General features: G+C 39.5%; 1 protein-coding gene across 5 annotated transcripts; it reads right to left on the bottom strand.

Moving 5' to 3' along the window:
* cxxc5b (CXXC finger protein 5b) lies at positions 1-27,779 on the bottom strand. 5 transcript variants are annotated; one of them, XM_017485128.3, is made up of 3 exons: positions 27,756-27,779; positions 15,534-16,565; positions 1-2,269 (listed from the first exon to the last, which is right to left on the bottom strand). In XM_017485128.3, exons 2-3 carry the CDS (start codon positions 16,359-16,361, stop codon positions 2,225-2,227), a joined length of 873 nt encoding a protein of 290 aa, XP_017340617.1. In that variant the 5' UTR covers positions 16,362-16,565; positions 27,756-27,779; the 3' UTR covers positions 1-2,224. The 5 variants fall into 5 exon arrangements, with proteins under 5 accessions (XP_017340617.1, XP_047015757.1, XP_047015756.1 ...); XM_047159801.2 differs by lacking the exon at positions 27,756-27,779 and adding an exon at positions 26,471-26,854; XM_047159800.2 differs by lacking the exon at positions 27,756-27,779 and adding an exon at positions 26,462-26,854.

The raw sequence follows: 27,779 nt of genomic DNA on the forward strand, positions 1-27,779 counted from the left end.
TCAAGTTTAAATAGCTTATTTATTTCAATAACACACAAATTGAATGAAAATTTTGTGAAACGCAGTCATTTCATATTAATGACTTAAAGCAATCCAAAACAAATCCATAAATCAACACAAATAAGACTAGCCATTCAATTAGGTCAAAAGAAATGGCGCCCTATAACAGGAGGAAGAGTTAGTGTGCATTTAAGGTAGCTGACTTGCTGCAGTGGCTGAGCTGCTTTACTAGAAGATTTAATGCATGTCACACTTAGGAGGCGCTCTTTCACCGTTTAATTGTCATTTTGTCGTTTTCCGCTCTGTCAACTTTGCCTTTTCTGTTGTTTTGCGGACGTCGCTAAATATAAATCAGCTGTGCTGTGAACACTCTTGGTAATTTATGGGTGATTGGCACTTATCAACATGCGCAACAAAGAAAACCAGAATTACAGAAACGTTTGTAAATCTGGTGGGAAATTTTGGCTTATGACAACATTTACGCACAACTTTACTAAACGATTCATAAATGAGGCCCATTGTTTCTGTAATAGGCTGAAGATTTAATCCAGACAGAGCTTACACAGAGAGAAAAGAAGAGAAAAAAAAGACAAAAACAAACCCCAGACCTAGACACTCATTCACTCCTACCCTCCCAACAAAAAAATGCACTGATGTGACTGCTTTTTCCCACATGCAGGCTATAAATCCTCCCTACATACTAGTAAACAGACTGTGACGTGGGAATGTGGAAATTTGACTGGGTATCGATTTGACCCTGAATGACCTTTGGAGCAGCACCCTATCTATTTTCTAATTAGCCTTCAGATCCATAAAACTTTGTACTTCAAGTCACACATTTACATATTCCAGCGGCAAACAGTGTAGGTTGGTATCTCTATTTATTCCAAAGCTGAGGAAAAGCTGCAACCTCAGAGCTGTCGGTTTCTGACACAGATACATGCATTCGTTTATTCAGTTTACAAACGCAGCCCTCGGGATGGTGGCTGTGGAAACATGGATGTCGCACTGAAGACCTTCAGACATGTTAGGGACCTGGGCTTCATCCATTTCTAGCCAGGCTTCAACACTAAATCAGAACAGAACACCACCAGCGTGACTGATTAAGCGGATTGTGGTCAGCCATCCAAGATGGCCTCCACCATGTGGTTATGGTGCAGGAGGGAGGGATGTCTTTTGTCCTTGAGCCTTTTTAATCTCACTGGGAATCTCACGATCTAGGTAAACGTACAGAGAGCTTTCTGACGTGGTTTGGTAGTATAAGGGCCACCACGTTTTGTTTAGAGATCTCGGCTGTGTCAGTAATTTCCGTTTGACCAATCAGGATCCAGTAGAGCAACAACCTGCCGTGGAAAGTAATCTGATCTGTAAACGCCGCCGGCTGGTGTTCGTGCTCCTTTTTCCGTTTGTCTCAGCCATCCTTGAATGACGTCAGTGCAGAACTACATTGATTCTGTTTCACAATACAAAAAAAAAATAACAGTAGATGGGTTTTTTTTTGTTTGTTTGTTTGCCAAAAGGGATGCTACATCATAATGATTTCTGTCTTTTCATCTGGTTTGATATCAAACATCGATCTGAAAATCAGTTTTTATGACAAACTATTCCCCCCCTCCCAAAAAGAAAACAAAACAAAACAAAAAAAAAAAAAAAAAAAAAAAAACAAGAACATAAAAAAGCCAAATCCAAATATACTGAAGCAGTCAGTAAGAACGTCGGTGCTAACTGTACAATAGTGCTCTGGATTAATAACTAGCTTTAATACAGAGTCTCGAGTTTACATTCTCTAATGCAAATACAGCATTCCTCCACACATGGACAAAACACAAAAAACACAGAAAATAAAATGATTGTACATCTTCTGTTTGGCAGTCCAGAGTTCCCAAAGTGTCCAACAAAGGACACGACTCCTCAACGATTCCCGATTGGAACATAGAGAACAACGAACGAACAAACAAACAAACAAACGAACAAAAAATAAACAAAGCAGTGACATACTGCCATGGCAGTCTATTTTTGGTTCAGAAGAACTAGCTTCGTCCTCGTTTAGTGCCTTCTTTTTTTTTTTTTTACCTCTCTCGGTTCATAGAGGCTGTTTGTTTATTCTTTTTGTTATTTGTGGCCAGTGTTTATGAGCCAGCAGCAGTCCGAGTGGGCGTTGGCGTTGCACGTGATTGGCAGTTTGTTAATTTGAGCTCGCCAGGGAGTCCGGCTGGCCGTCGTCCTACTGGAACCAGCGGAAAGGAGCTCCGGTGGGCAGCATCACCTTCTTAGAGACACAGGGAAGTAAAAGAGGGGGAGGGGGAGAGAAAGAGAGAGAAAGAGAGGAACAAGAGTAGTGGTCAGTAAATGAAGCATTTTGCGCTATGTTTAAATGGATTCTTCAGTGTCTTTCAACCTAATCTTTCAGACATTAATTTGAACACATTATCCTTACCAGAGGAAAACACCAGTTTACTCGAAATTCACTTTTAATGGAGGTCTAATGCCAGTTGTTGACATCCATTAAAAAACATTTATAATATATATATATATATATATATATATATATATATATATATATATATATATATTTTTTTTTTTTTTTTTTTTTTTTTTTTGCTAAAATACCTTTATAAATTCAAAGGTTTCTCTAAGCTCTCAAAGACCAGACTACTTTTTCAAAGGGAATAATTTGCGGATCTGATCGCTCATGGATACAACAACACCTTTGGAAAAGAGTAACGCTGAAACCCCTCCCTCACTTGTTCACTATTTACTATATCGACTGCTCCGTATGCAGCACTATATAGGAAGAAAGACTCAATTCAAACTTTAGTGGTCATTAAACAACAATTTAAAAAAAAAAAAAAGATTTCAATTTATATTCCACTCTGGTGTCCATTCTGACCAGTCATTTTCGAGCTGAAAGAACTCGCAATGGCCTGTATATTATTATTCTAGTTAGTATTGTAGTTATTGTTTTATTATTAATATACTGGTATTTTACTATGGGTAATAACATACGAAGGGAGTAAACCTCAGTCTTCCACATGATACGATGCGATTTTGACAGTGTTGTAGTTGAGACCAGTTCATCCGAGCTGAGTAGGTGGAGTTAAGACTGAGACCAGAAGATAGTAGAGTCCGAGACAAGACTGAGTCCAAATGCTCCCGAGTCCATGACAAGACCAAGACCATGAAAATATGGTCTTGGGACCGAGTCCGGTCTCGAGTACTACAGCACTACTCCATATAACCACCTGAATCCTGACTGTGTGCAGTTTTAAGATGTGTGCAAAAGAAAATAATCAGTCACTGGTTAGTATTGGATGTCAAGTCAGTCATTGGTTAATATTGGATGTCAATCAAGTCGTCAATTTAGTGAAAATAATAATAATAATAATAATAATAAGTGGGCTTTTTTTTTTACTCAACTGGTCTCGGGAATAAGTCAGATTCCATACTTGTTAGAGTCCAAGTCAAGACCAAAATCTCCCAAGTCCCTGACAAGACCAAGACCATGAGACCGTGTCCAGTCTCAAGTACTACAACATTAGATTTTGATTCAATATTTGATAATATCACCGAATCTGCTACAATACGATTCGTTTTATTAGATTCCAATCGATATGTGATCCAACGCTTTTCAGAATTTAGGGTAGGTCTATCCTTAAATCCTTAATTAAAATCCTTAATTTGCGAACGATAATGATGTAGCGAAGGACTTTATTTCTGTCAGAGTTATGCGCAAATCACCTCGCTAACCTATTTACACATCATTTACACCACCAGTTAGCATCATCAATCGTCTGTCCTTTGTTTTTTGGGCAATAATCGATTCATGTTTGTTGCCTCAATTTATTTCAATTGTTGCCTTTTAAATCAATGCATCGGTCCAGTTCACCCTCTAACATAATAGCTATCAGGGGAATAGAATGAGAATTCGAACAATGCTATAAAATGTCTGCATACCAATTAGTGCGCTAGTAGAAAACGAATGCAGACACGGCATTCTAGAGCTACTTTTTACTGTACAGTTACAGGGCTGGAAATTGGAACTCGTATCATTTTTGCAAAGTTGGAAACAAACATGGACGCCTTTGTGTTCATCTTTTGCTAGCAACAAGCTAGCCAGCTAACTGTCATGAGCAAACTGTATGGTCGATTTAACAAGCGAATATGTGTGTATGTTGATTGATCTAAAGCAATTCATCTCATTTATACAGTAATGAAGTGCTACATTATTTACTGTTGATGTGTACAGCCATGTTGATTTGACGGCACTTGCTGAACTCGGGGTTGAGGAGTTTTACATGTTCTAAGGATTTTTTTTCCCCCAAGTCGGAGGTCAGAAATTCAGACGTACGAGGTTTTAAGAGTTTTAGTCGAATGCAGCAGACGACCTTCAGAGTGTAACAGTTGTTTTATAGTTTTGCGTTTTGACGGACTTCAACAACTGTGCTTAGATTTCCATTATCCGCGAGTAAACATGTTTTCTGATTTTACGCGGAAATGTGTTGAAATTCTTGTCTGTGGTAATCACAAATACGTTTAGTGGAAAGGGATTAGATGGAAAAACACTGGAACATTCCTTTAAGGTAAACATCTGAGAAGAAAACAGCTGCTGACAAACTTCCCAGAGACTGGAGCATTAACACCTGTGTTGGACTGTGCTTTGTTTTTGTTCGTTCCTTCGTTCCTCTCTCTCTCTCTCTCTCTCTCTCTCTCTCTCTCTCTCTCTCTCTTCCTCTGCCTGATTTACCCCCTATTAGTCACGTTTGCTCACTCACCCCTCCCCCATCTCTCACTCTCTCTCTCTCTCTCTCTCTCTCTCTCTCTCTCTCAGTGTGCGGAGCTGGACTCTGAGCCTGTGGAGCCTGAAATGCCGCAGTAGTGGTGGATTTTTCCCAGCATGCCCTGCGGCTGTGGGGGCCGGCCGGGCGGCGGTGGGACGTGGGGACTGGCACTGACAGACTCAAGCCAACTGCAGCATTTCCTGGAAAAGCTAACCGTCATCACATGAGAGAAAGAGAGAGAGAGAATGAGACAAAGAAAGAAACAAGGAGGAGTGAAGTTGCTTAATTATGAAGTAACATGGGCAGACAATGATTTCACCTACTGTGACTTAATAACCTCTCACACTCATACACACACACACGTACTCTCATACACACTCTTTTCCTGTCCTGGACATCCTCTCCCTCTCCCTCATTACTCTCCAAGATAGCTGACAGGACCTTGGCATATCTGCACACACTCACACACACACAAACACACACACACACACACACACACACACACACACACAGTTCCCCTTATCCTTCCATGACCCCCCTGACAAGCCAACACAGATGGACGCCCGGCGCAAGCACATGGCAAATCAGTCCCTGGCCACACACACACACACACACTTACACACAAACCAGAAAACACTCATCCTTCCCACGTACACAAATAAATATGACACTGCAGACAGTTTCGGTCGTTATTTTTCTCACTGTTATTTTTAATTTTCTCTCACTAAATCACACACACAAACACACACACACACACACACACACACACACACACACACACACACACACACACACACACAGACATGTTCCTAAAATACCTCATCTGTCTGACTGTTGCTTAAGCTCTTTGGGAAAGGGGTGGAGCCTGGATTACTGCCATCCTTGTCTCCTCCCACACACAGCTGTCAAAGGTTTTAAGTGGAAAACATTACGCGCACGCACACACACACACACAAAGATATGGTCCACCTTTACAACATTTTACACATATCAATAACCCTATATGCAACAAAAATGAAGACAAACTATGACACACACACACACACACACACACACACACACACACACACACACACACACACACACACACAAACAAAACCAACTCACACCTTTCCTCTTTCCTTCTCCTGTCAATAAAACCTTGCATGTTCTCCAATCACCATAACCTTTGTAGATTCCCCCACTTCATCAATATGAGCCTGTTCATATGATACACACACACACACACACACACAGCCCAGTCAATATATGCAACACCCCCCCTGTGACATCAATAAGGGCTCTTTAAGCCGTATAAGCCTCCATGCTTTCATCATCCATCCCTTCTTACTGCCAATACGACATCATAACACAGCACAGCTGAGCGATATGACGATATTATGCTAATATTTTGATGAATGATGTCACAATACACTTATCTGTGAGTATCAAAGGTATCATAAATAATCCCGTTTTACTCATATTATACATCCTGAGGCTAATAAACCGAGAGCGAAACTTACTGACTGTTACAAAGCAATGACACTGGAGACTCCTTCCATGAACGGTGATTAAACGTCTCCTTACACAAAACGTCTTAAGTTTTTCTCTGATAAATAACACTATCTTTTAAACATTGGTCTATCGTTAGGCTAAAGTTACATAATTGTCCGCTTTGAGTTACAGTCGAGGTCGTAAGCTTACATACGCCTTGCAGAATCTGCAAAATGTAAATCTTTTTTTTTTTTTTTTTAAAGAGAGATCATTAAAATTGCATTTAGTTTATTTATTTAGTTCTGCCCTGAATAAGCTATTTCACACAACAGATGTTTACAGATGTATAACTGAATTTACACAAATGAACCAGTTCAGAAGTTTACATATGCTTGATTATTAATACCGTGTGTCGTTACCTGGATGATCAACGACTGTGTTTATGTTTTGTGAGAGTTGTTCACGAGTCCCTTGTTTGTCCTGAGCAGTTACACTGCCCACTGTTCAGAAAAATCCTCCAGGTCCTGCACATTCTTTATTTAGGATCTTCTGCATATTTTGCCCCTTTCCAACAGTCTCTATATGATGTTGAGATCCAATAGTTCACACTGAGGACGTCTGAGGGACTCGTACACGACTATTACAAAAGCTGCGAACATTCACTGACGCTCAAGAAGGCAACACGATGTATTTCCGGGGAGGGTGTGTAAGCTTTTGAACAGGACGAGCAATGTAAATCGTTTTTTTTTTGTTTAAAAGACTTATGTTTTTCATTTAGTACTGCCATTCAGAAGATATAAGATAAGATATATACGTCATCCTGTTCATAAGTTTATATCCCCCTTGGCTCTTAATGTAGCGTGTTGCGTCCTTGAGAATAGAGCGAGCACATTAATATACTGTACACCTGTGACATGTATTGAACTACTGTCGGAGATGCTGTTATAGAAAACGAATCAACACCTTCTGACCCACAGTATTCTCTGACAGATGTTCCGCATACTCTAATAACCAAATAGTATAATTTAAGCCTAAAAATATAAACATTAATATGGTAAAAATGAGATGTTCATTTAAATGCTTTGGAAGGAGTCTCTAGGTCAGCGTTTTGTAAAAGTCAGAAGTAATGCCTTTCCCTTACACATTCCACCTTTGCGCTTTCTCATGACAAAGGTTTTTAAGAGCAGTAGTTAAGTGTCCCCTCTGGTTCCTGTTACTATAGTTACTATCATCGTACATGTTATCTGCTATTGACATGCTGTATGTTTTATTGTAACTAATCTACAGGATGTCTCAAAAGTTAACACTTTTTAGCAAAATGCCCCCACCCAAATGCCCCCACCCAAACGCACCCCCCCCCAAATGCCCCCACCCAAACGACCCCCCCCAACAATAGCCTTGAAGAACGCCTTTGACAAAAGAAGAACGCACTGAACGTATCATTCTCGTGGCTGAATCAGGAAGCTTTCGCAAGCTTGTGATGGACTTTAACAGGAAACATGGCAAGCACATCACACACAACACTGCTGCCAGACAGGAAGTGTTGCGAACCGACCGAGACGCAGTAGACGTCCACGAACATCCGCTGACGAAGGCACAACCGACATGGTGCTGCCGTACATAATCCACCATATATGCAGACTTTTGGGACACCCTGTACATTATTGCTCATGCACTGTTGTTGTTATTCATTTTATTAAGCTTTCTTACACACTTACAGAGAAAAAAAAAAAACCCGACTGTCTATAGCTGTTAAAAGGTAAGTGATAACAGGAACAAACTTGTCTTGTGGACCTTCCATATCTGTAACTATAAATCGTTAAAAAAAATAAATGATGAGTTCTTTAATTAATAGAAAAATGCAACGGTTGGCAAATTCCTGTGTTAGAAGGGGGTACAATACTTCGGGATGTGCCGTAACTCCTCTTCACAACTCCTTTTCAGTTGTGTTTTACTCCTTACTTATCTGACTTTTACTTAGTAATGTTACTCTTACCGACTATTGAGTAAAAGACGACATAGCGGTGCTGTAAAGTGACAAATACAAACAATTAGCTCGAATGATTCCTCAGATCAATCCTACAGTCATGTATGGTCATAACTAGAGATGCACCAATGTATCGGCCAGTAATCTTTATCGGCCGATAAAGGCTATTTTTCCCGCTATGGGCCATCGGAAGATAGTTTAAAAACATCCGATGGTCAGGGCCGATTATATCCTGTCAATCAAAAGAGGGCGGGAAAACACATGGATTTCGTGCTGTGTGTAAAGATGATGTCTCTTGTGTGGAATGACGACAAAACGGCAGTTTGTAATCTCTGCACTGATAAAATTTTACACCGGACGCTGCAGCAGTGAAGCGGGAGTTTCAGCGTCAAGTCTAATTTTCTTTTGCTGCGTTGCTCGAGCTGGTCGCGCTGAATAAAGCTCCAGTACACCGTTGAAAGATTTAAATGAAGATGAATTGACAGAAAAGTATATATTGCATAGAAAAATATATTTGTAGAGTAGTATATTTCATATCCAGTTAATGTTAATATATATATATTAAAAAAAAGTGTATATTATATATTACCAGTCTGATGTTAATGATGAAGTAGAAATGCTTTTGTTTGTGGTGAGTGAACGTGAGACTAACAGGAGGTTTTTTTTACAATTCAGTCAATGTTAATATGAATTAATAACATTCAATAAATTAAGAAATCTTACTTTAATCTTCAGAATTGAGTTCATGTGTTAATGTTAATTAGAGTAATGTGTTTTCGGTTCATGAGACCAGTTACTGTGAAACAACTTGTTGAAATGGAGAGAATAAAGTTTTTATTTGCATTTCTTTCAGAATTGTGGAATTAATTATTATTCATTTATAATAAAGCATAAATGTCAGAACTATCGGTATCGGCCGATATCAATCTGAATAATCGGTTATCGGTATCGGCTGGGAAATTTAGCATCGGTGCATCTCTATTCATAACCTTAGTTCCCACCTCCAATTCGTTCCCAATTCGTTTTTCTGTTTGATCCCCAAAATTAGAAGATAAACCTATTATCCATGGTATCGTCTTATCCTGTCATATACAAGCTCTCATTAAATGTTTAACCGTTCTTGGAAGGAAACAGCAGTGATTGTTGGTTCATTGTGATGGCTCTAAGTAGCTAGTACAGTTAGGTTCCCTTGCAAATCTGCCACTGAAGATAGTATGAAGCCATATCAAGTCAAGTCAAGTCGACTTTTATCTACAGAGCACATTTAAAACAACAGAAGTGCTTTACAAAATCAATCAAGCAAATAAGCTTGTACACGTAAACATCAACCTACAAGCAGCACGTGTGAAAGCAGGGTTAGCTGTCAGTAACTATAACTATCTAACTAGCTGTCTACAGTCTCTTACGTGAAGCACAGCCCGTTTTCAAACGTTGTGTCTGGAACACAGGTCATGTTTTTGGGCTGCATATCTATCTGCATATATATCTATAGCAGAGCTATCTGCTGATTGACTAGTCCAGTTGTAGTTTACAACGCATTAAACTAAACACACACACACACACACCTTTAAGCCTTTTTTCACGACCCCTTTAACTCCCATCAAAATCCTCCCCAGAGAAACTGGAGCATTCAGCAGTCCCATGTACACACACACACACACACACACACACACACACACACAAACATACACGCACACATACTTACACACACAGACAGATGCTCAGCAACATACGTGCGAGACTACAATCATTGCTTAACAGCTTCATATCCTCTGTAACTGATTAAAAAACACAACCAGTTTGATCTATAGCTAGAGCTGTGGCATTTACAAACACCATGACTAGTGAAGGGTTGTGTCTCTCTGATGCCAAATGACACACAAACATACACACAGGATTCCAGGCCACACTGACACCTGGTGCTCCAGATGACAGCCGCAGTGGCCAGATGGACCGGGTAAGACTCACACACACACTCTCTCTCCACCCCATCCCATCCCCCCACATGCACATGGTGTACGCTCAGACCAACGGACACAGCCGCACACCACGGTCACTTTTACAGGACACTGGGAGGAATTTACAGTTTAACTATCACTAGGTGTTGTCTAGTGATAACTGATGGAGCTCTTTGGATGTGTAGCAAAACATTCGCAAGATCATTTTTGACACGATGACCTGGAATTGTGACCTTCTGTATCGTGATGATGTGGTTATTAAATATTTGTCTCCTCTGTGATAAAACCATAACAGCCAGTTGGTTACAAATGAACGCAAAGCATGCAAGTTTCTTATTGTTTACTTCACACATCATCAGACCATTACATCACTTAAAGAAAACTATCATCATGATATGGTACAATATATGAATATAAACTCAGATTATTTTTTACTGTCTATTTTTTTTCCCTATTGAAGTATTTCAATTACTTAAATAGCATTTACGCATATTATTAGCAATCGTAAAAAAAAATAAAATAAACAAATAAATAAAAAAGTCCAACACACAATGAAACCTCTGCTTGAAACATCACGGAAATGGCTAACTGGATGACACTAAAACGATCAGACCACCCTCGAGTGAAAAAAAAAAAACAGCACCTGCAAAGGATCATATTGCCTCAGCAGTCCGTGTAAAACTAGAACTCTTGCATGATATAATGTTCAAAGGACCCCAGATTATAAAATGGTGCTGTAACAGAGAAAGTCTATACACAACAAGCCAAATATATCAAAGCAAACAGATATTCAGTCCCTCTAGGATTTTGTGATCAGGGAAATTAACGCCAAATCAAGGAAATTCCGCAATATTCGGACGAGCTTGCAATTTTTCTAAATTACTGCAGATTTGAACCAAGGCGCATCATGTGACGTCATCACAACGCGCATTCAACCAAAGAATTCTTCGATTCACGTGCGTTGAACATGAGTACAGCTAAAAGGTCTCATTTACCAGCAAACATCACTGGGAAAGTCTGTGTATGTTGGTATATGCGAAGAGCAATTCGAGTAGTTTTCCGTGCAAAAAAAAAAAAAGCACAAAAAACTCAGCAAGTTGCATCGCAATTTTTTTTTTTTTACATTTATTTAAAGGTACAGTAGTTTTTTTTATTATTATTATTATTCCTTACTAAATCAAATAGCATGGACAATATATAGAACATGATTAAAACAAAACAAGCCTGTGGCCTTAACAAAAGTGTATTAATTCACTGAGAAAATCCATTGGAAAACCGACTTCCGGTCCGGAATGCTTGTTTGTGCTTGGATGCACCTCCTCATTCAGTAGACACTCTACTCTACAGGCCACAGTAGATCCTGGGGGCGGAGCTTCGTGAATGTGTTCAGGAGTTATTAAAATGTTGAATCCACCTAACCGTTAAGAGACCTAATTTTGAAATTAATAAATAAATAAAAGACTAATCGTCCCTAATGCGCCTTTGTATTAATTTTCTAACCTTTGAGAATTGAAGGTCGTGTCCACCACATATGACAAAATATTATGCGGATTTATCTCACAGTTACAATTATATATCGTGTAATTGCACCCAGCAAAGGTGAAAACGTGCAACAGAGCCTACCTGAATATTCTTTACAGCGAGAACTGGACCCTTTTTGTCAACTCTTGTCACAATTGTATGATAGTGACTCGTAGCTGTGAGATAAATCTGTGGAACACACTTTCTCATATGTGACGGAAACAAGCTTCCACTCTTCTTGTGACATCTCGTTAAGCCAAAAAAAAATTAATCTTGAAAAAATATTCCTCAGGTTTGGAGCGATATTTGCATATTGTGTATAGAACGGCTTTCAGGTCTATGCTGATACCTGACCCGTTGTTAATTATTTACATACTTTTAATTAAACACAGTCCGGAACCTTTTAGTGTGAGAACTGTGTGAACGATGAAGGTTGTTATATAAAAAAAATTTTACATGCAAAAACAAGAATCAGAATCAGACATAATTCAGACTGCGTTGTTCTTTATTATATTATTTCATTAATAATGAAATGACTGTCTGCTATCTATTGGGGAAAAAGTTCATTTTTACAGTTAGTTACTGTCACACTTGTGGCCTGTAGAGTATAACTGAGCTTGAATTGATTAATATTTTTACAAATCTTTTTTTTTTCCATACGATTTGGCTATAAGCAATGCAATAGTAAAAAATTTAAAATAAAAAACATTTAAAAAATTTTTTTTAAAAAAATAATTTTTAGATAAAATTTTTTTAACTATCTAATTTATTTATTTTATTTATTTTTCTTTCTCAATTTTTACATATTATTTCATATATTAGTTTTTGTTGTTGTTATTGTGATATATATTGTTATTATTAGTTTCCTTTTGATGTAGTTGTATTATTTGTCTGCACATTAACATGTTGTTTATGATATTGAGAAAATTTTACATTGTTTAGGCTTTAAATAAGCCCTTCCCAGTTTTCTGCCTCTCACTGCACTCTAAATATTCGTATTTTTGCTGTTTCTTGGTATATATTTTAAATTGTGCAAAACAATAAAAGACAAAAAGACTGGTGACTTATCTTGTAGACAACGAAACTACTGAATAAAAAATATCTTTACAACTAGGGCTGAATTTACAGAATTTCAGAATCATGGTTATAAGCTAAGAAGTGCCACAAGTCTACAATCATCATCAAGTCAAACCCACATGTTGGGTTAATTTTGGGTGATTTTTCCTGTCAAATGCAGACTCTATTATGTCGCAGGTATTCAGGATCTTTTCAGAAATAGAAAACCAGTCTCCTATAACAGCGGTTTAAATACCACAGCACTTTAGAATATTTCAAATAAGTGTATTCATTTTTTAAAAATTCACTTATGTGATGTGAGTTTGTTCGTTTTGATGTCAGAAAGTCTGTAATTACTTGACGACTCGACTTGGTTTTAATGTATTTGCATAATTCTAATTGACTATCATAACCCCGGCTTACGACAGTCAATTAGAACATGTTAACAACATTTGACTTATAGCTGCGTTGCAAAACTGAAACAGTCAAATTTGGCCACCAAACATGTCTTAACTTGTCTTAATTTTAGGTAAATGATTTTTTCCCCCTTCAAATATACTGTGTATTACATTGCAAGTATTCAGCTCCTTGTTCAGAAATAGAAAATTGGACTCATATAACAGTGATTTAACAAACATTTATATTTAAAACTGTTTTTAAGTACAGAAATCTCTTCCTGCTGTGTGGAGGACTCCATCCTAACCAAGAGAAGAGTGAATGTTGATACCACTTTGGATATTATTACATTTTTGTAAATTAGCCACGTGTTCATACACACACCTGATCCAACCTATTGAATTTATTACAGATAATAGCAAACCTTCCCATAATGCAACTCTACCTAGCTATCAAGTACAAGTTCAGGTCAAACCTTCTGTTCCCATCATCCTGCCACCAAAAAACACCTTAATGATTTAATTACTTAATGGACGAAAGTATATAATCGGTGCAAATTATCCATATAACCAAATTATGACCGATTCTAGATAAGCACTCTTACTCGGAGAAGTTTCCAGAAGGTCCCCATGGGCAGATAGTGTGATGGTTTTGGAAGAAGTAAAGAGCAAAATAATTTCCTGCATTAGCAAGGGGTCAGCCACAGTGGAACCTACAGCGGTTTCTCCATCCTCATGCACAGTTCAGTAATGTTACTGTCCAAACACTCTCCTGATTCAGCTCAGGAAGAACTTTAGACCTTTATCCACTGCCTACAACAACTGGAATTTATGATCAAATTCAAACTTGAATCGAGCCTTTTCAACTGGCTACTGATTCAGTACCAAACTTTACAATTGTACAGCTTTTGGTACCTGATCAAGGCTGATACAAAGAAGAACTAATCGTACTTGGGGGCGGGGCTAGCAGTACTGTTCACTGCTGATTGGTTAGACATCACGCAACATGTCAAACCATACACACAGACAAACAGAAAAAATAACACCAAAAAAAAAAAGCTAAATAATCTGGTTTGTCTGAGCAGTTTATTTTTACTGTAGAGGTGTAAAAAAAAAAAAAAAAAAAAAAAAAAAAAAAACACTAAATTAAGCTGATTTATTTCTCTAAACATTAATTTATAAAAGTTTTTTTTTCTTTATTTCTTTTACAGACCAACACAGCACGAACAAACAGAAAATACAGAAGTTTTGATTTTCCGTCCATCAAATTTTTTTTGGTGTATTTTGAATTTTCTTCGCATTGCTAGTTTCTTGTTTTCATTTTATCGTATTTTCATCAACAATGGGTCAAAACAGCGGTTTTGTTTTTGTTATTGTTGACAAAATTTAAAAACCCTTCATCATCAAGTCTTTCGTCATTCATTTTGGTGCACCAAACAGCCAATCAGACAAAGGAGTAATGTTAATCATAGGACATCTACCACGTTCAAGCTTAACAGTGGTGACGTTTTGAGTCACAATGATGAATCGGTCGCTTTTATTGTTGTTACTGTACCCGTTTTCGCCATCTCTTAAGTTAATTGAAAATGAACTAGAACCACATTCTCATTTTCGTGTTTTTGAATGTGCATTGGAAATATATGTTACAAATTAGTCCATGACTAGAATAATGGTGTGTTTTAAATGTAATTAAGGAACGCGTGTACTTCTTAAATGGGGATTGGGACATTTTGTATTGGCAAAGCTGCAAACATGTGCCTGTGAAATTTATTTCTTGTGCTTCCTTAGCTGAAGACCATCTACTTTATTATAACAGAATGATTTCACAGAGACTTCATCAGTTTGATGAGTTTGAAAAGGAGAGCCATAACTCTTTGAAATACAGGGTATAAGTGATGATTGATTCTTATTGTACTTATTCCAACCAAAGTTATCTACAGGGTAATGTCCAACAGTTTCAAATTCAGCTGTTTTCAGATCAAGAAAGAGTTTGTACAAGGGAAGAGCTGTGGTGTCAATAACCTCTGGTCTCGAACACTGCGGCTCATAGCCTCTTGTTGAGAAAGTCCACCAAGGCAACGTCAAGAAAACAAATAACCCATCCACATAGAGTGTATAGCTTTTACATGTTACCTATATATTAAATGTACCAAACAGAATGTATGATAAAATCCTGTAATGTGTAATGTTCATTTCTAAAAGCTGCTGTACATGCAAGGTCGTGTGCAATATTCTGGGTGTCTACGGCAAAACTATTGGAGCAGCACATTGGTGCGCCCAATTTCTTCTTCATCGTTGGAAACCAGTGATTTGTCAGTTTGTATTCATAAATTTTTTTTTTTTTTTTTTTTTTTTAGCATTTTACCTCTAGACCTCCAGCTGGTTTCTTCTTGAGCTCCTCACACTTCCTGAACTTGCAGATCTGGTGGCCGGTTTTGCGGTTACGGCAGCTGCTGCACTGCTCGCAGTTGATCCTGCGCCTGCAGGGCGGGCACAAACCGCAGCGTTTGCGCTTCTTCTTGGCGTTGGCGTTGGCAGCCGCTGCCATCTCACTGTGCGCTTGCTGCTGCTCAGAAGCTCCCGTCACCTGTGACAGTGCCCCATCAGCCAGGAACACTCCAGCCGGCGTCATGATGAAGAGGCCCGGGTGGAACGGGAAAGTGCCCCCGACACCACCACCATTGCTCAACAACGGAAAGTCTGTCACACTCCCCAGCGAATCAGAGGCTGAGACTGCCTCCATATCCCCACCCACACCAAGGCTGGAGGAGTCAGAGACAGGAAGTAGCATGCTAGCTCGTCGTAAGAGCTCTGCTGCCTGGGCCAGATGCAAACCGCTTGGAGAGTCCAGAAGGCTAGAAACCAGTGCACCCCGGTCCAGTTTGGAAAGTCCCACCTGGCCTCTGTGCTGGGCGTCTACTGAGTGAGACTTAATCCCTGTAGTTACTAAGGAACTCTGGGCAAGTCTGTTAGCATTAGCATTAGCAACTGCAGCTGCGGCAGAGCACGTGGCGATGTACTGAGAGAGCGCTCGGGAGTGTTTGAGGCTCTTGCTGAGCGGTGTGCTGATGATCCCGCTCCGGTTCCTCCTCTCCACCACGGGCGACGATTCTTCATCAGCGCAGCAGCTGTCCCGAGCATCCTCGTCCTCTCTAGCTTGGTTTCCCTCCATCAACCCCCCACTGGCAGACATGGCCCAAAGCTCAAGGGGGAGGGAGAGGGAGGAGGAGGGGAGGAGGAGTGGAGGGTGAAGGCAAAGGGCAGCAATGTTCTCACTGGTTGGTGCACGGCTAAGATTGACACCAGCAGAGGTGAAGAGTCGGCCTCAGGGTGCTCTCCTACAACTGACAGTACGCCGTGTTTGCACACATTTTAACAGCCTTTCCGACTTTGAGACCTGGGAAAGAGAGGGGAGAGGGAAGTTAGAAAATATATAATAATTAGACAGCTGATTTTCCAAGCTAGCAAAGATCTGCCTGTTTTACCCATCCATCCATTTTGTATACCACTTATCCTACAGGGTCATGGGGAACTTGGAGCCAATCCAAGGAAGCATGGGGCACAAGGCAAGGTGCACCCTGGACAGGGTGTCAATCCATAGCATAGGCACACTCACATACTACAGACACTCAACCTACCATACCATGCATGGACTGCCAGAGGAAACCCCCGCAGCACGGGAAGAACATGCAAGCTCTGCACACACAGGGCAGCGGCAGGAATCGAACCCCCAACCCTGGAGGTATGAGGCGAACATGCTAACCACTAAGCCACCGTGCACCCTGTGCCTGCTTTATGCTACATTCAAACAGCTTTTAACTGCCAGTATGTTAACATTATTTTTGACAGGAAAGAGAAAAAATTCAGCAAGCTTTTCTCACAAGCTTTATATTAGAAAATCACAGTGGTTTATATCAGAATATTTTCATTTCAGTCAAGGGTCAAGGTTTAATGCCATTTTCAAGGACAACGAAATTATAGAATCCGAATTAAATGGTTTGTGTTCTTTAAATATATTTTATGCAATAAATATGACATGATGTCATATCTTATATGTTATATATGATATGATGTTATATAAAACAGATACAAATATGAAAGACTCTTAGCATTAATCATATTTAGCCAAACCGTTTATCTAGCTTGCGATCATTGTTTAAGACTTGTCTATGATGAAGGGAGGGGCGCTGCTCAGCTGGTTTATAGTCAAAATTAAATTAAAACAGCGTATGTTGTATTAGTTTGTTTCAAGATATTTGTATTTATTGTTTTGGAATATTTTACAAGAATATTTTACAGTATTTGGTATTTCTTGTTTTGGAATATTTAACAAGAGTCTGTGTTAGTGAAAGCATGAAATATGTTGACCTGGTAAACTGCGACTATGTGCAAATATTTGTATTTGTATGCTTTTAACTACAGATGGTATATAATGCATAGCAATAATAATCCATCCATCCATTTTCCATACAAGAGCCTATCCCAGGAGGCTAGGGGCACAAAGCAGGGGACACCCTGGATGGGGTGCCAACCCATAACAGGAGAGAATTGCAGACACATTCACACACCACAGACAGTTTGGAAATGCATCAGTCAGTCTACGATGCATGCCTTTGGACTAGGGAAGGAAACCAGAGTACCCCGAGGAAACCCCCAAAGCATGGGGAGAACATGCAAACTCAAGTACACGTGGGGCGGAGGTAGGATTCAAACCCCCAACCCAGGAGGTAAACATGCTAACCACTAAGCCACCGTGCCAACAATAACAATAATAATATAACCATAATATTGATATAACAGTCATCTTTACAATATGATGTATTTACTCAGTTACTTTTAATGTGATATAAGCTTGAAAGATGCTTCAGTTTTATGAAATAGCTTATTACGGTTTCTTTGTGCAAATGTTATCTTTGGCATACTAAGCTAATGTGAACACTGATGGTGCATTCTTCATGTTCACAGTTTCTCAAGGCATCCCACCAGTTGTGCGGCAAAGCGCGTATTTCTGCCACAAACCTGCCTAATCTAATCATGTCTAAGCATTTGTGTGGATGCGATTATACACTTGTGTTTTACTCTTCGACTTGAGCTACGTCTAGCCAGTTCTGGTGACCGGTATGCAGAATCATTATTTCGTTGTCACAAGACAGCCATTACTCCAGTTGTTCTGAGTACAGTGACAGTAAGGAGGGTTAAACACCGACTTGTGTAGGTAGTTAGACTTGTCCAGGAGTTGAGGGACAGGAAATTCTGCTGTTGTTTCTGCTGTTTCTGTTGCAAGTCTTGTCATTCACTCACTGGCTAGTCAGCCAGGTCCCAAATCCAGTGTAATGGGGTATTCGATTTGGTGTTCAAATTGGTTGGAATTCATTTTATTACAACTCTTCTGCCCTGCTCAAATCTCTCTGCGTCCAGCTTTCCTGCCAGGTGATCATATAACAGAGCATTCACAGAGATGATGGGCTTCATTTGAATCAATATACACTTGGGAACACACTATGTTCCCTCGCTGGCTGATTACTGGACCATAAACTGTCAGGAAAAAAAGTATTGCGCATGCAGGTAGACTATTGTTCCCCAAGGTACAATGTAAATGATCCCCAAAGGTACACGTTGAGGGTGCACTGCAGCCACTTTTCCAGGTAACTAAAAGTACAGATGATGTACCCATAAAGGTACCATCTCAGTGAGAAATGTTTGTACCCTGAAAGGTATAGACCTTTTTTTCTGGGAGAGCTATGAGCAGTCTCAGTCAACTTACACAGCTGTACAGGTACTCATGGTAAAGCATTCCAGGGTCCATTGCCACTCTATACCTCTATAAATTTGAAAAATTGGCAATTCTTGAGGGGTTCTGAGGAAATATTTCCCCAATTGCTTTGTAAGCTTTACGAATAGATCGGGCAATGATTAAAAAGGATGGTGTATTTGACTGGAAATAATACATTACCAAAATGGTATCTGTGTAAAAAACTACACTCAGGAAAAGGCATTCCTCAAGGGCTCTTTGAATAGCGAATGGCTTCCTAAAGGGTTTCTTGGAATGAAACTCATAGAACCATTAATCGTTCCCTAATGTGACTACTCAAAGGACCTTTTGGGTTCTAGATTTAACGTTTTTTTAATAAGAGTTTATATAGACTGATTTGAGGTATTAATTGTAATTGAAATTGAACCCACAATTCTTGGGTTCTGGCTTACAATGCAGTGATGCACACGCTGTGGTTGGGATAATAGTCAAGGGTTCTTAGCAGGGCTGCAACTGACGATTATTTTCAAAATCAATTAATCGTCTGATTCTTTTCTTCGATAAATTAATCGATAAATACCATTTTTACAACTATAAACTTCAGACCAAAACTTTACATTAACACAACTGTTTGTCCAATTATATATATATACACATGTACATATACATACATATAACTATTATATAATAATATTTATGCATTATTTGTAATAGATGCAGTGATAATTAAACTACAGTCCTAAATTAATAATAAAATCTCATTACAGATCAGACATTACATTACACATCTTACACGCGTTTCACTGTTCATCACCACGTCTACATTGCGAGTGAGGAGCAAGGAGGCGGAATAGATCACTTACGTTATACTAGACTACAGAATTTACACTGCAAGCACGCAAATGCCACATATCATGGCAATAAACTTGATTTAAACTAAACCTCTTAAGCAACTCGCACTAGTTTCCCCAAGCCCTTGCACACAGTGGAGCGTTTTGGATATAAATGTAAGTTTGTGCTCGTGCATCACTATAGTGTTTCCGTGCTACACAGGCTCCACTTTGTAAAGTTTGCAGGTTACAATCTTCTACATTACATTTAATATAAAATGCTCCCATGCCTTAGAGGACTTTGGTCGCACACTTGACGATTATGCCTCCGTGTGAGGGTGACTGAGGTCATGTTGGGCATAAAAGGTAACGTTAACTCCGGGTATCTGCTAAAGCTAGCGACATCGTATTACGTGTGTTTGACATCACGTGTCATCGTCTGGGAAACGGCTCATACTTCTGGTTACTAAAACCCACTCGTGTTCCATTTGAGACGATACTACCCTTCTAAAATATACACTAGCTGGTATAGTGCATAGTGTAAGTGTATAGTACGTCATTTGGGACACAACTTTGGTCTGTACTCTCCGATGCGTGTTTTTGGAACAGAAGTTACACAATGAGTAAATGTGCCCAGTGCCACGCCCAGACCAACTAATCGATAAAGAGATTCGTTGACGGCGATTTTCATAATTGATTATTGTTGATTTGATCAATTAGTTGTTCCAGCTCTAGTTCTTAGTTTTCAAAAGGGGTTGTACTTAGAACTCTCTCTGATGGAAAGAAGTTGTTGAACCAAATGTTGTTGGTTCAACATTGAATTTTTGACGCTGTCTCAAGAGGGACAAATGAAAGAACAGTTTAGGGTTCTAGATTTAACCTCTTGCTCTTCAGTGTGTAGAGTTAATGAGAGGCTACTTGCTGTCTCACTAACATCACCGATATTTATATTATCCATTTCTCCTGAAAGAGATTTGCTTCTTTGGAACCATCAGGCCAATTAAGAAGAAGTCACTCCAGAACAGTGGGGAGCTGAAGAGATTGGACAGCATCAAATGGTGTTGCCGTATGCAGGTGGAAGGATTAGGTTTTTTCACCCCCATTTCATCTAACAGCTTTAGAACGCGATGTGGAAAAGCCACACTCCAAATCCAGACCATTGTTGAGCCAGAGCTTGTCCTTAACTGTAATTGTAACATGTGTGGGGTTGACCATTTGGAAGCTACTACATTGTAGGATGTACTGGGGGAAAATGGTGGGAAGAATGGTGGTTTTTTTTATGGAGTGCTCACCATTTCCATTATAAAGGCACACATCAAACACAAACTTTGTTCACAAGCTTCTTCCAAACAAACAGAAGTGGTCTCTTGAGGCTTTCAATCTGAAGCTAATTCGTGAGCTATGTGACAGTTATAATGGAAAGGAGCAACGTTTGTGTCGAAGACACGACTACAGCGAAATCTCAAACCTGGTCCAGTTTACAGGTTGTAAAATTGATAGACAGTGGACGTTGAGCAAAGACTGACAGATGTGTGGAGATAGGTCGATAGGTTAGTGGATATTTCACAAAAGCCTGCTTATGATTTGCTTGCTACGCTCATTGTTGATTCATCATTTTACTTCATCATCTTTATCATACATGCTCTTAAATTCAGTTCAGCTCATTTTATTTGTATAGCGCATTTAACAATGGACACTGGTCACAAAGTAGCTTTACATGAATATATAAATTCATTTAAATTGAATATACATTTAAATTTATCCCTAATGAGCAAGCCAGAGCCAGACCTTTATATTCGGTTCGGTCAATTCCTCTAAATAATCGAATCAAACAATGTTTGCAGTTAGTATGTTAAAATTATAGGCTGCTTTACACAGTTCTCAAAATGTTACTGATTTATTACTTTGCCCAAATATCATCTAATCTCTCAATATTTATATTTTCCTTAGCCCTTGATCACACTTCCTACAAAAGAGAAGATTAATACACTTATTAATGTAATTATTTATAAAAAGGGGTTACTTATCATTCCGAAGGTAATTATAGTGTGGTTGGTGATCCTCCAATAATTACTGTGTTTGAGTCTATTATCTAGTTTTGCCTAAAAGCATACTTACTAAGACACATATAACATTAATTTATATATATTTACATATATTTAATTTACAATATTTACATATAACAATATTTACAATTTACATATAAATATTTACAATTTACATATAACAAAAATTAATACATGAATTAACTCACTGGCGTACTCTAATACCAAACACAACAAAACTAAATGAACCTGAATATTTCTGTCTTCTTGGCCTGCCTGTGCAGCTGCAGTGCCATCACTTTGTTCAGGCCCGTCTTCATTCTTGCCTGGTGACCTCAGCTACCCCACGCGGCTTCATTCACACCCACGTAAGCAATCATATTTATAGTCTTACACAGTTATAATCGTATCGAACATCTGATATCCCTACCTTTGAATACCTTTGTATTTGGAACGTGATTGTTGTTTCCAGGTTAAGGTACTAATATCTATTAAATGTATGTTTGAAATAACTTACATATTACAGAATCTTATTTATGGAGAGATTTGTCACATATTGTGATTGAAATACAGTAGGGCTGATTATTTTCATAATCGATTAGTTGGCTGATCCCCCCAGCCCCACCCCCACCCCCACCCCACCTGACTGCCCCCGACTGATCGATTAATCAGATGGGGCGGGGCAAACTTTCGATACCATTTTTTTTTTATTTATTTAAAATAAAATCTACAAACTAAGTGTTACAAATATAAACTTAAGACTAAAACTTTACACAACTGTTTGTCCAATTATATAAGACTGAAAAGAACCCAGTACACACACTACACACACCAGAATATATATTATTCATTTAGGATTGTAGTTTAATTCAGTGCTTTTTGTTCGTCCATAAATATAATTCATAAATACTTATATATAATATAAATATAAACTAATATATAAGTTGATATATAACAGTATTTATGCATTAGTTTTTATGAAAGGTAACATTGATATAAACAGTAAACTGAAGAAAGTTATTCTTGCGTATGACGTCATGCGCCATCGACTAGGAAGCGGCTTATACTTACGGTTAGTAAAAAAAAACCCGCTCGTGTTCCATTTGAGATGACATTACCTTTCTAAAATTCATACACTAGACGGTAGAGGACATAGTGTATAGTGTAAGTGTATAGTACATCATTTAGGACACAACTTTAGTATTTACTCTCCGAAGCGTGTTTTCGGAACAGAAGTTACGTAATGAGTAAATCTCCCCCGTGTCGCGCACAGACCAACTAATCGATAATGAGATTCCTTGACAACGATTTTCATAATCGATTATTATCGATTTTATCGATTAGTTGTTGCAGCTCTACAATGCACTGGTTCTTTGATGTGGCAAAAACTGACCTACAATATTTTATCAAAATTATCCCTGTTTCTCGCTCTCACACTTGTGAATTTGACTTAATTTATATGAAAAGTTCAAAAGGTTAAGATTACGGTTAAAGGTGAGTTTAGACTTTGTACCATTTTGCACAACCAAGGCCCCTTTCACACATATATGGATTTTTTTTTTTTTTGCAATTTTTAAGAAAAAAATGCAGTTTTTTGTTTTCACAGCAGTTTGCCTTTCTGGTTTTTATGGGTCACTGAAAATGAAAGGTGGAAAAATGTTAAAACTCTGTTTTCACTGTTTACGTGTGGATTCTTGAGGTGTTGCGTGTTGCGCTTTTGTGTGTGTTATGAATGAAAAGGACACCTTTTAACAAGGCCGTAATAACCAGATTATTACTTTGTGGTCTGTAATTGTGTGTTCGATAATGTATTTGCCATTTAATTTAATATATTTTATTATTACACCATTTGTAGCACAGAGGCACCAGAATATGATATTCACTGGAACAAATTCTGGATAAGACCTGGGCGAACTAGCAGTTGGTGAGACAATTTCCAATCAGATGTTGTTGTAGCTGGTGTAAAGAGTGCATTTCCACGTTCCGCCTTCTCTAACAATATGCATGCTCTTAATATGATTCCTGAAGCGTTTAACGTAACAGTTTATGCCGTACCATGACCACGTACCGAACTGGCGTGCTTTATGTGAGCGTTTTCAAATCGTTTTTGCCTTTTCGTATGGACGAACATATTAGAAACTTTCATTTGTATGCAACCGAGCAAAATCCAACCACATCATCCTTTCTCTTTTGAAAAAAAAAAAAAAAAAAAAAAATTATGAGCTCAGGTCGACTCTATCTTAGCCCTAATCCTATCATGGCATCTTGATGTTCGGCTCAGGAGGCAGGGGATTTAGAAATGAGTCCAGTCTGGTAAATAGGATATGGTTATAACTTCTTAACCTACACTTCACTCACACACACACACACACACACACACACACACACACACACACACACACACACACACACACACACACACACACACACACACACACACACACACAGAGAGAGAGAGAGAGAGAGCTGGTGCATGACGGGAATGCAATGTTGGCCTCAGTGAGGAGGAAAAAAACGACTTAACAGAATTCTAAGGCAGGTAGGCTCGAATACACCCCCCACCCCCACCCACCCCCAGGCAAGTGAGAGAGAGAGAGAGAGAGAGAGAGAGAGAGAGAGAGAGAGAGAGAGATTAGACCGTCACGGTACTCACTCAGACGCATGAGGAGAGAGCGCGCTCACTATTCACGCACGCATGCACGCGCCCTGGTGAATTAACATTTACGTAAGGTAGACATAAACAATAAACAATAAAAGTGACATTGACAGCATTATCAAGCAATGCCACTATTCAAAAACACGTATATTGTTTTGAGTCAATTCGTTTAAAGTCTTTTTCTTTTATCAGTATGGGCAGAGTTGCATTAAATACCATAAGTATTTTTCTTTTCCTTTGAAAAAAATAAAATGAATAAAATACAGTCACCGACTAAAACCGTGTTGTGAGCAAGTATGAGACAGGTGTTGGGCTATGAGTCAGGTGCTGTTGTGAAATCACCGGGTAGCTCAAGCAGGCAGGACAAAGGGCTCGAGCTCGAGCTCGGGGCGCATTACCATTCGGAGGGGTAATAAATGATTGACGTGACAGCCAGATAAGTTCCGTCAACTGTTTAGGGGGTTATATAAACGCCGAGAGGAGCTATTGAACACAGAGGATGGGTAAAGAAAGGAAAGACACAGAGATTGCGTGATGAAGCGTTATCACGAGCTGCGCTTCAGAACCCATCAGCCTGATCCGACATCTCTGCGCTCGAGAAGAGAAAAAAACAGCAAAGCACCACGTCCGGTCGCGTATTGCGGTGGTTGCGGTGGTGATGGGGGGGAGTTTTTTGGGTTTTTTTTTTTTTTTGGGGGGGGTGTCACGGTGAACTCCCGCACGAGCGAGGGACAATAGAGCGACGGTCACCGCGCGGGAACAATGAACCCAAAGTCCGTCCTCCCTCTCTCTCTCTCTCTCTCTCTCTCTCTCGTGTCCTTCCTTATAAACGCGTTCTAGCTAAATCTGTTCTAGCGGAATAAATCACGCACGAGATCTCACCGGATAAGAATCAGCGCACAGATTATATCCCGGCCTCGTGCGTGCTCTACAGTACGAGCTGTTCATATGAATGCACGGTCAATAAAAGGAAACGAAGAGAAAAAGTTTTCCCACCAACTCATCTCGGTTCAATCATTTAACACATGACGGTCAATAATGACTCACTGAGCGCGTGCGGCTACCAAACCAAACCGACCAGACCGGACTGGGGGAAAGGAGCGAAAATGCTTAACAGGGTGTTTATTCACCGGTTTATTTATTATCGAGCTCACGTTTGTTTGTTTTTTGTTTTTTTGTTTGTTTGTTTATTCTCACATTAGCACTCGCAACCAACAATTCCCCCTTATGCAAATCCGATTAGTCACATTACTAGTGGAGAAGTTGTAAAAAGCCTGCGTGTTTGACTATAGTCAAATAAACCGTCGGTCACTTCTAACGGTCATTTACAGAGGAAAACAACAACAACAACAATAATAATCTCTATTGTTTCACAGGCTGGTCTGAGACCGGTGTGTCCATGGCGACAACAACAGCGGTTCGGTATGCGCGAGCACGTACACAGAGAGAGAGAGAGTGAGAGAGAGAGAGAGAGAGAGAGAGAGAGAGAGAGAGAGCGAGCGAGCGCGAGCTGTTTCAATTCACCGACATTCTTTCCGTTTATTCCTTCTGCGCTCGCGCTCTTCCGGAAGAAGATGTCATTGTAACTTTGAATAGTCCTCGACAAACTCTGATCCCTCTCTCCTTCCCTCCCTCCCTCCCTCCGTCCCTCAAATACTATATCTGCATATTCACAAACACACGAGCCCCGGGTTTGTGGGTTTTGGGTTTTTTTTCTTTCCCCCTTTGCTCGCACCTACCAACGCGGTCGCGAGCCGAGGGGAGCGACGAGCGACTCAACCCGTCCGAGCGTCCAAGCCGGTGATTAATACCGACAATAATAGGCTCAACAAAACACATACCAACATCTGAAGTAGAGATATCATCATCATCATCAACAACAACAACAACAAACAGTCAACACTCACCTGGAATTAGTGTCCGAGCTTGCTTTCTTTTTATATATATATATATAAAATAATAAATAAAAAAAACACACACACGCGCGCGCGCACACACACACACACACACTTTGTTTACTGTATTATGAAGAGCCGTCGGGGGAGAAAACGGAAACGGTGCTAGGATTTGGTCGGAACGGACGCGAGCGCGTGGGCTCCTCCAAGCCGTCGTCGCCTCGCGCTACCCTCCCACCTCCTCCACGTCCCCGCTCCGCCGAGAGCAACATGCAAACACATTTCATAGATTTTTGGAGCTTCACGCAAAAACCGAAGTGGACTTTTTTCCATCCCGGCGAGAGACGCGCGCCGAGGAAAAAAAAAAAACCCACTCACACACAGGCTACACACGTTCACAACATCAACCGACGCGTCCTTAATAATAACAGCGCGTGCACGTGACGCAAGAGCCGACTTTACATTTCTGTAGCATATGCACGCGTGTGCACTGTAGCCTAATGAATGAAGTATAGTTATGGCAGAGAGAGAGAGAGAGAGAGAGAGAGAGAGAGAGAGAGAGAGAGAAAGCATAGTGAGCATGGATAGGTTAGACGCAGCCCATTGTTGACATTATTCTTGATGGCTGTTGGCTGATGATTTTTTTTTGTTCCTCCCTACATGAGCCACATGGATTTTTATAGGCTGCCTCTTTAAGACACAAACTTTTTTTTTTTTTTTGCACATTCATGCTTTCCAGGAACTTTGACCTGCATCTTATAATAATATTATAATAATATCCAGGCAGGAAGAAAGGGGAGGTGTGTGTGTGTGTGTGTGTGTGTGTGTGTGTGCGTGTGTGTGTGTGTGTTTATATTAAACATGAGCTCCTGATCGAGAAAGATTGAGAAAGACAAATCAGTTGTATTATGACATTATTACATACCACACAGGCCATCATGGTGCTATGTGATCATATTCGGCTTACTGTTTAAAGATTGTGATGGACATGTGAGGTTTGTAAAACAGGATGAAGTAAAATGCATGCCAGAACAGATGTTCAAAAGATGTTCAACAAATCAGAGGTCAGTCTGAAATGCTGGAATAATAGCCTAAGCCGTGTATATTTATGATCTATTTATATAAGCACCTATATCAGTTTAGTGCAATGCAGTCTGGATTATTGTTAAGCAATGTGTCAGAACAAATCAAATAGTGTGTGTGTGTGTGTGTGTGTGTGTGTGTGTGTGTGTGTGTGGGTGGGTGGGTGGGTGTGTGTGTTTAAAGAATACCATGTGACCATGCAATATATAATCTATAGGCTAACGCATGTATTTTTAATAAGCAGTAATTGGCAGACACTTATTACAAGACTAATTGTAAATATGGCTATTCATTATGATATTGAAATGAATGAGATGCCTCGTTACCATTAGCCAACGGTGCGGGTTTCT

This window comes from Ictalurus punctatus, chromosome 14 (genome assembly GCF_001660625.3).
Source record: "Ictalurus punctatus breed USDA103 chromosome 14, Coco_2.0, whole genome shotgun sequence".
In the NCBI taxonomy this organism is placed as follows: Eukaryota; Metazoa; Chordata; class Actinopteri; order Siluriformes; family Ictaluridae; genus Ictalurus; species Ictalurus punctatus.

Coding starts and splice junctions, on each gene's coding strand:
- cxxc5b (XM_017485128.3), bottom strand. CDS start 16,361: ATGTCTGCCAGTGGGGGGTTGATGGAGGGAAACCAAGCTAGAGAGGAC. Junction 2,270..15,533: donor AACCAGCTGGAGGTCTAGAG/GTAAAATGCTAA, acceptor TGTGTCTCTAAG/AAGGTGATGCTGCCCACCGG.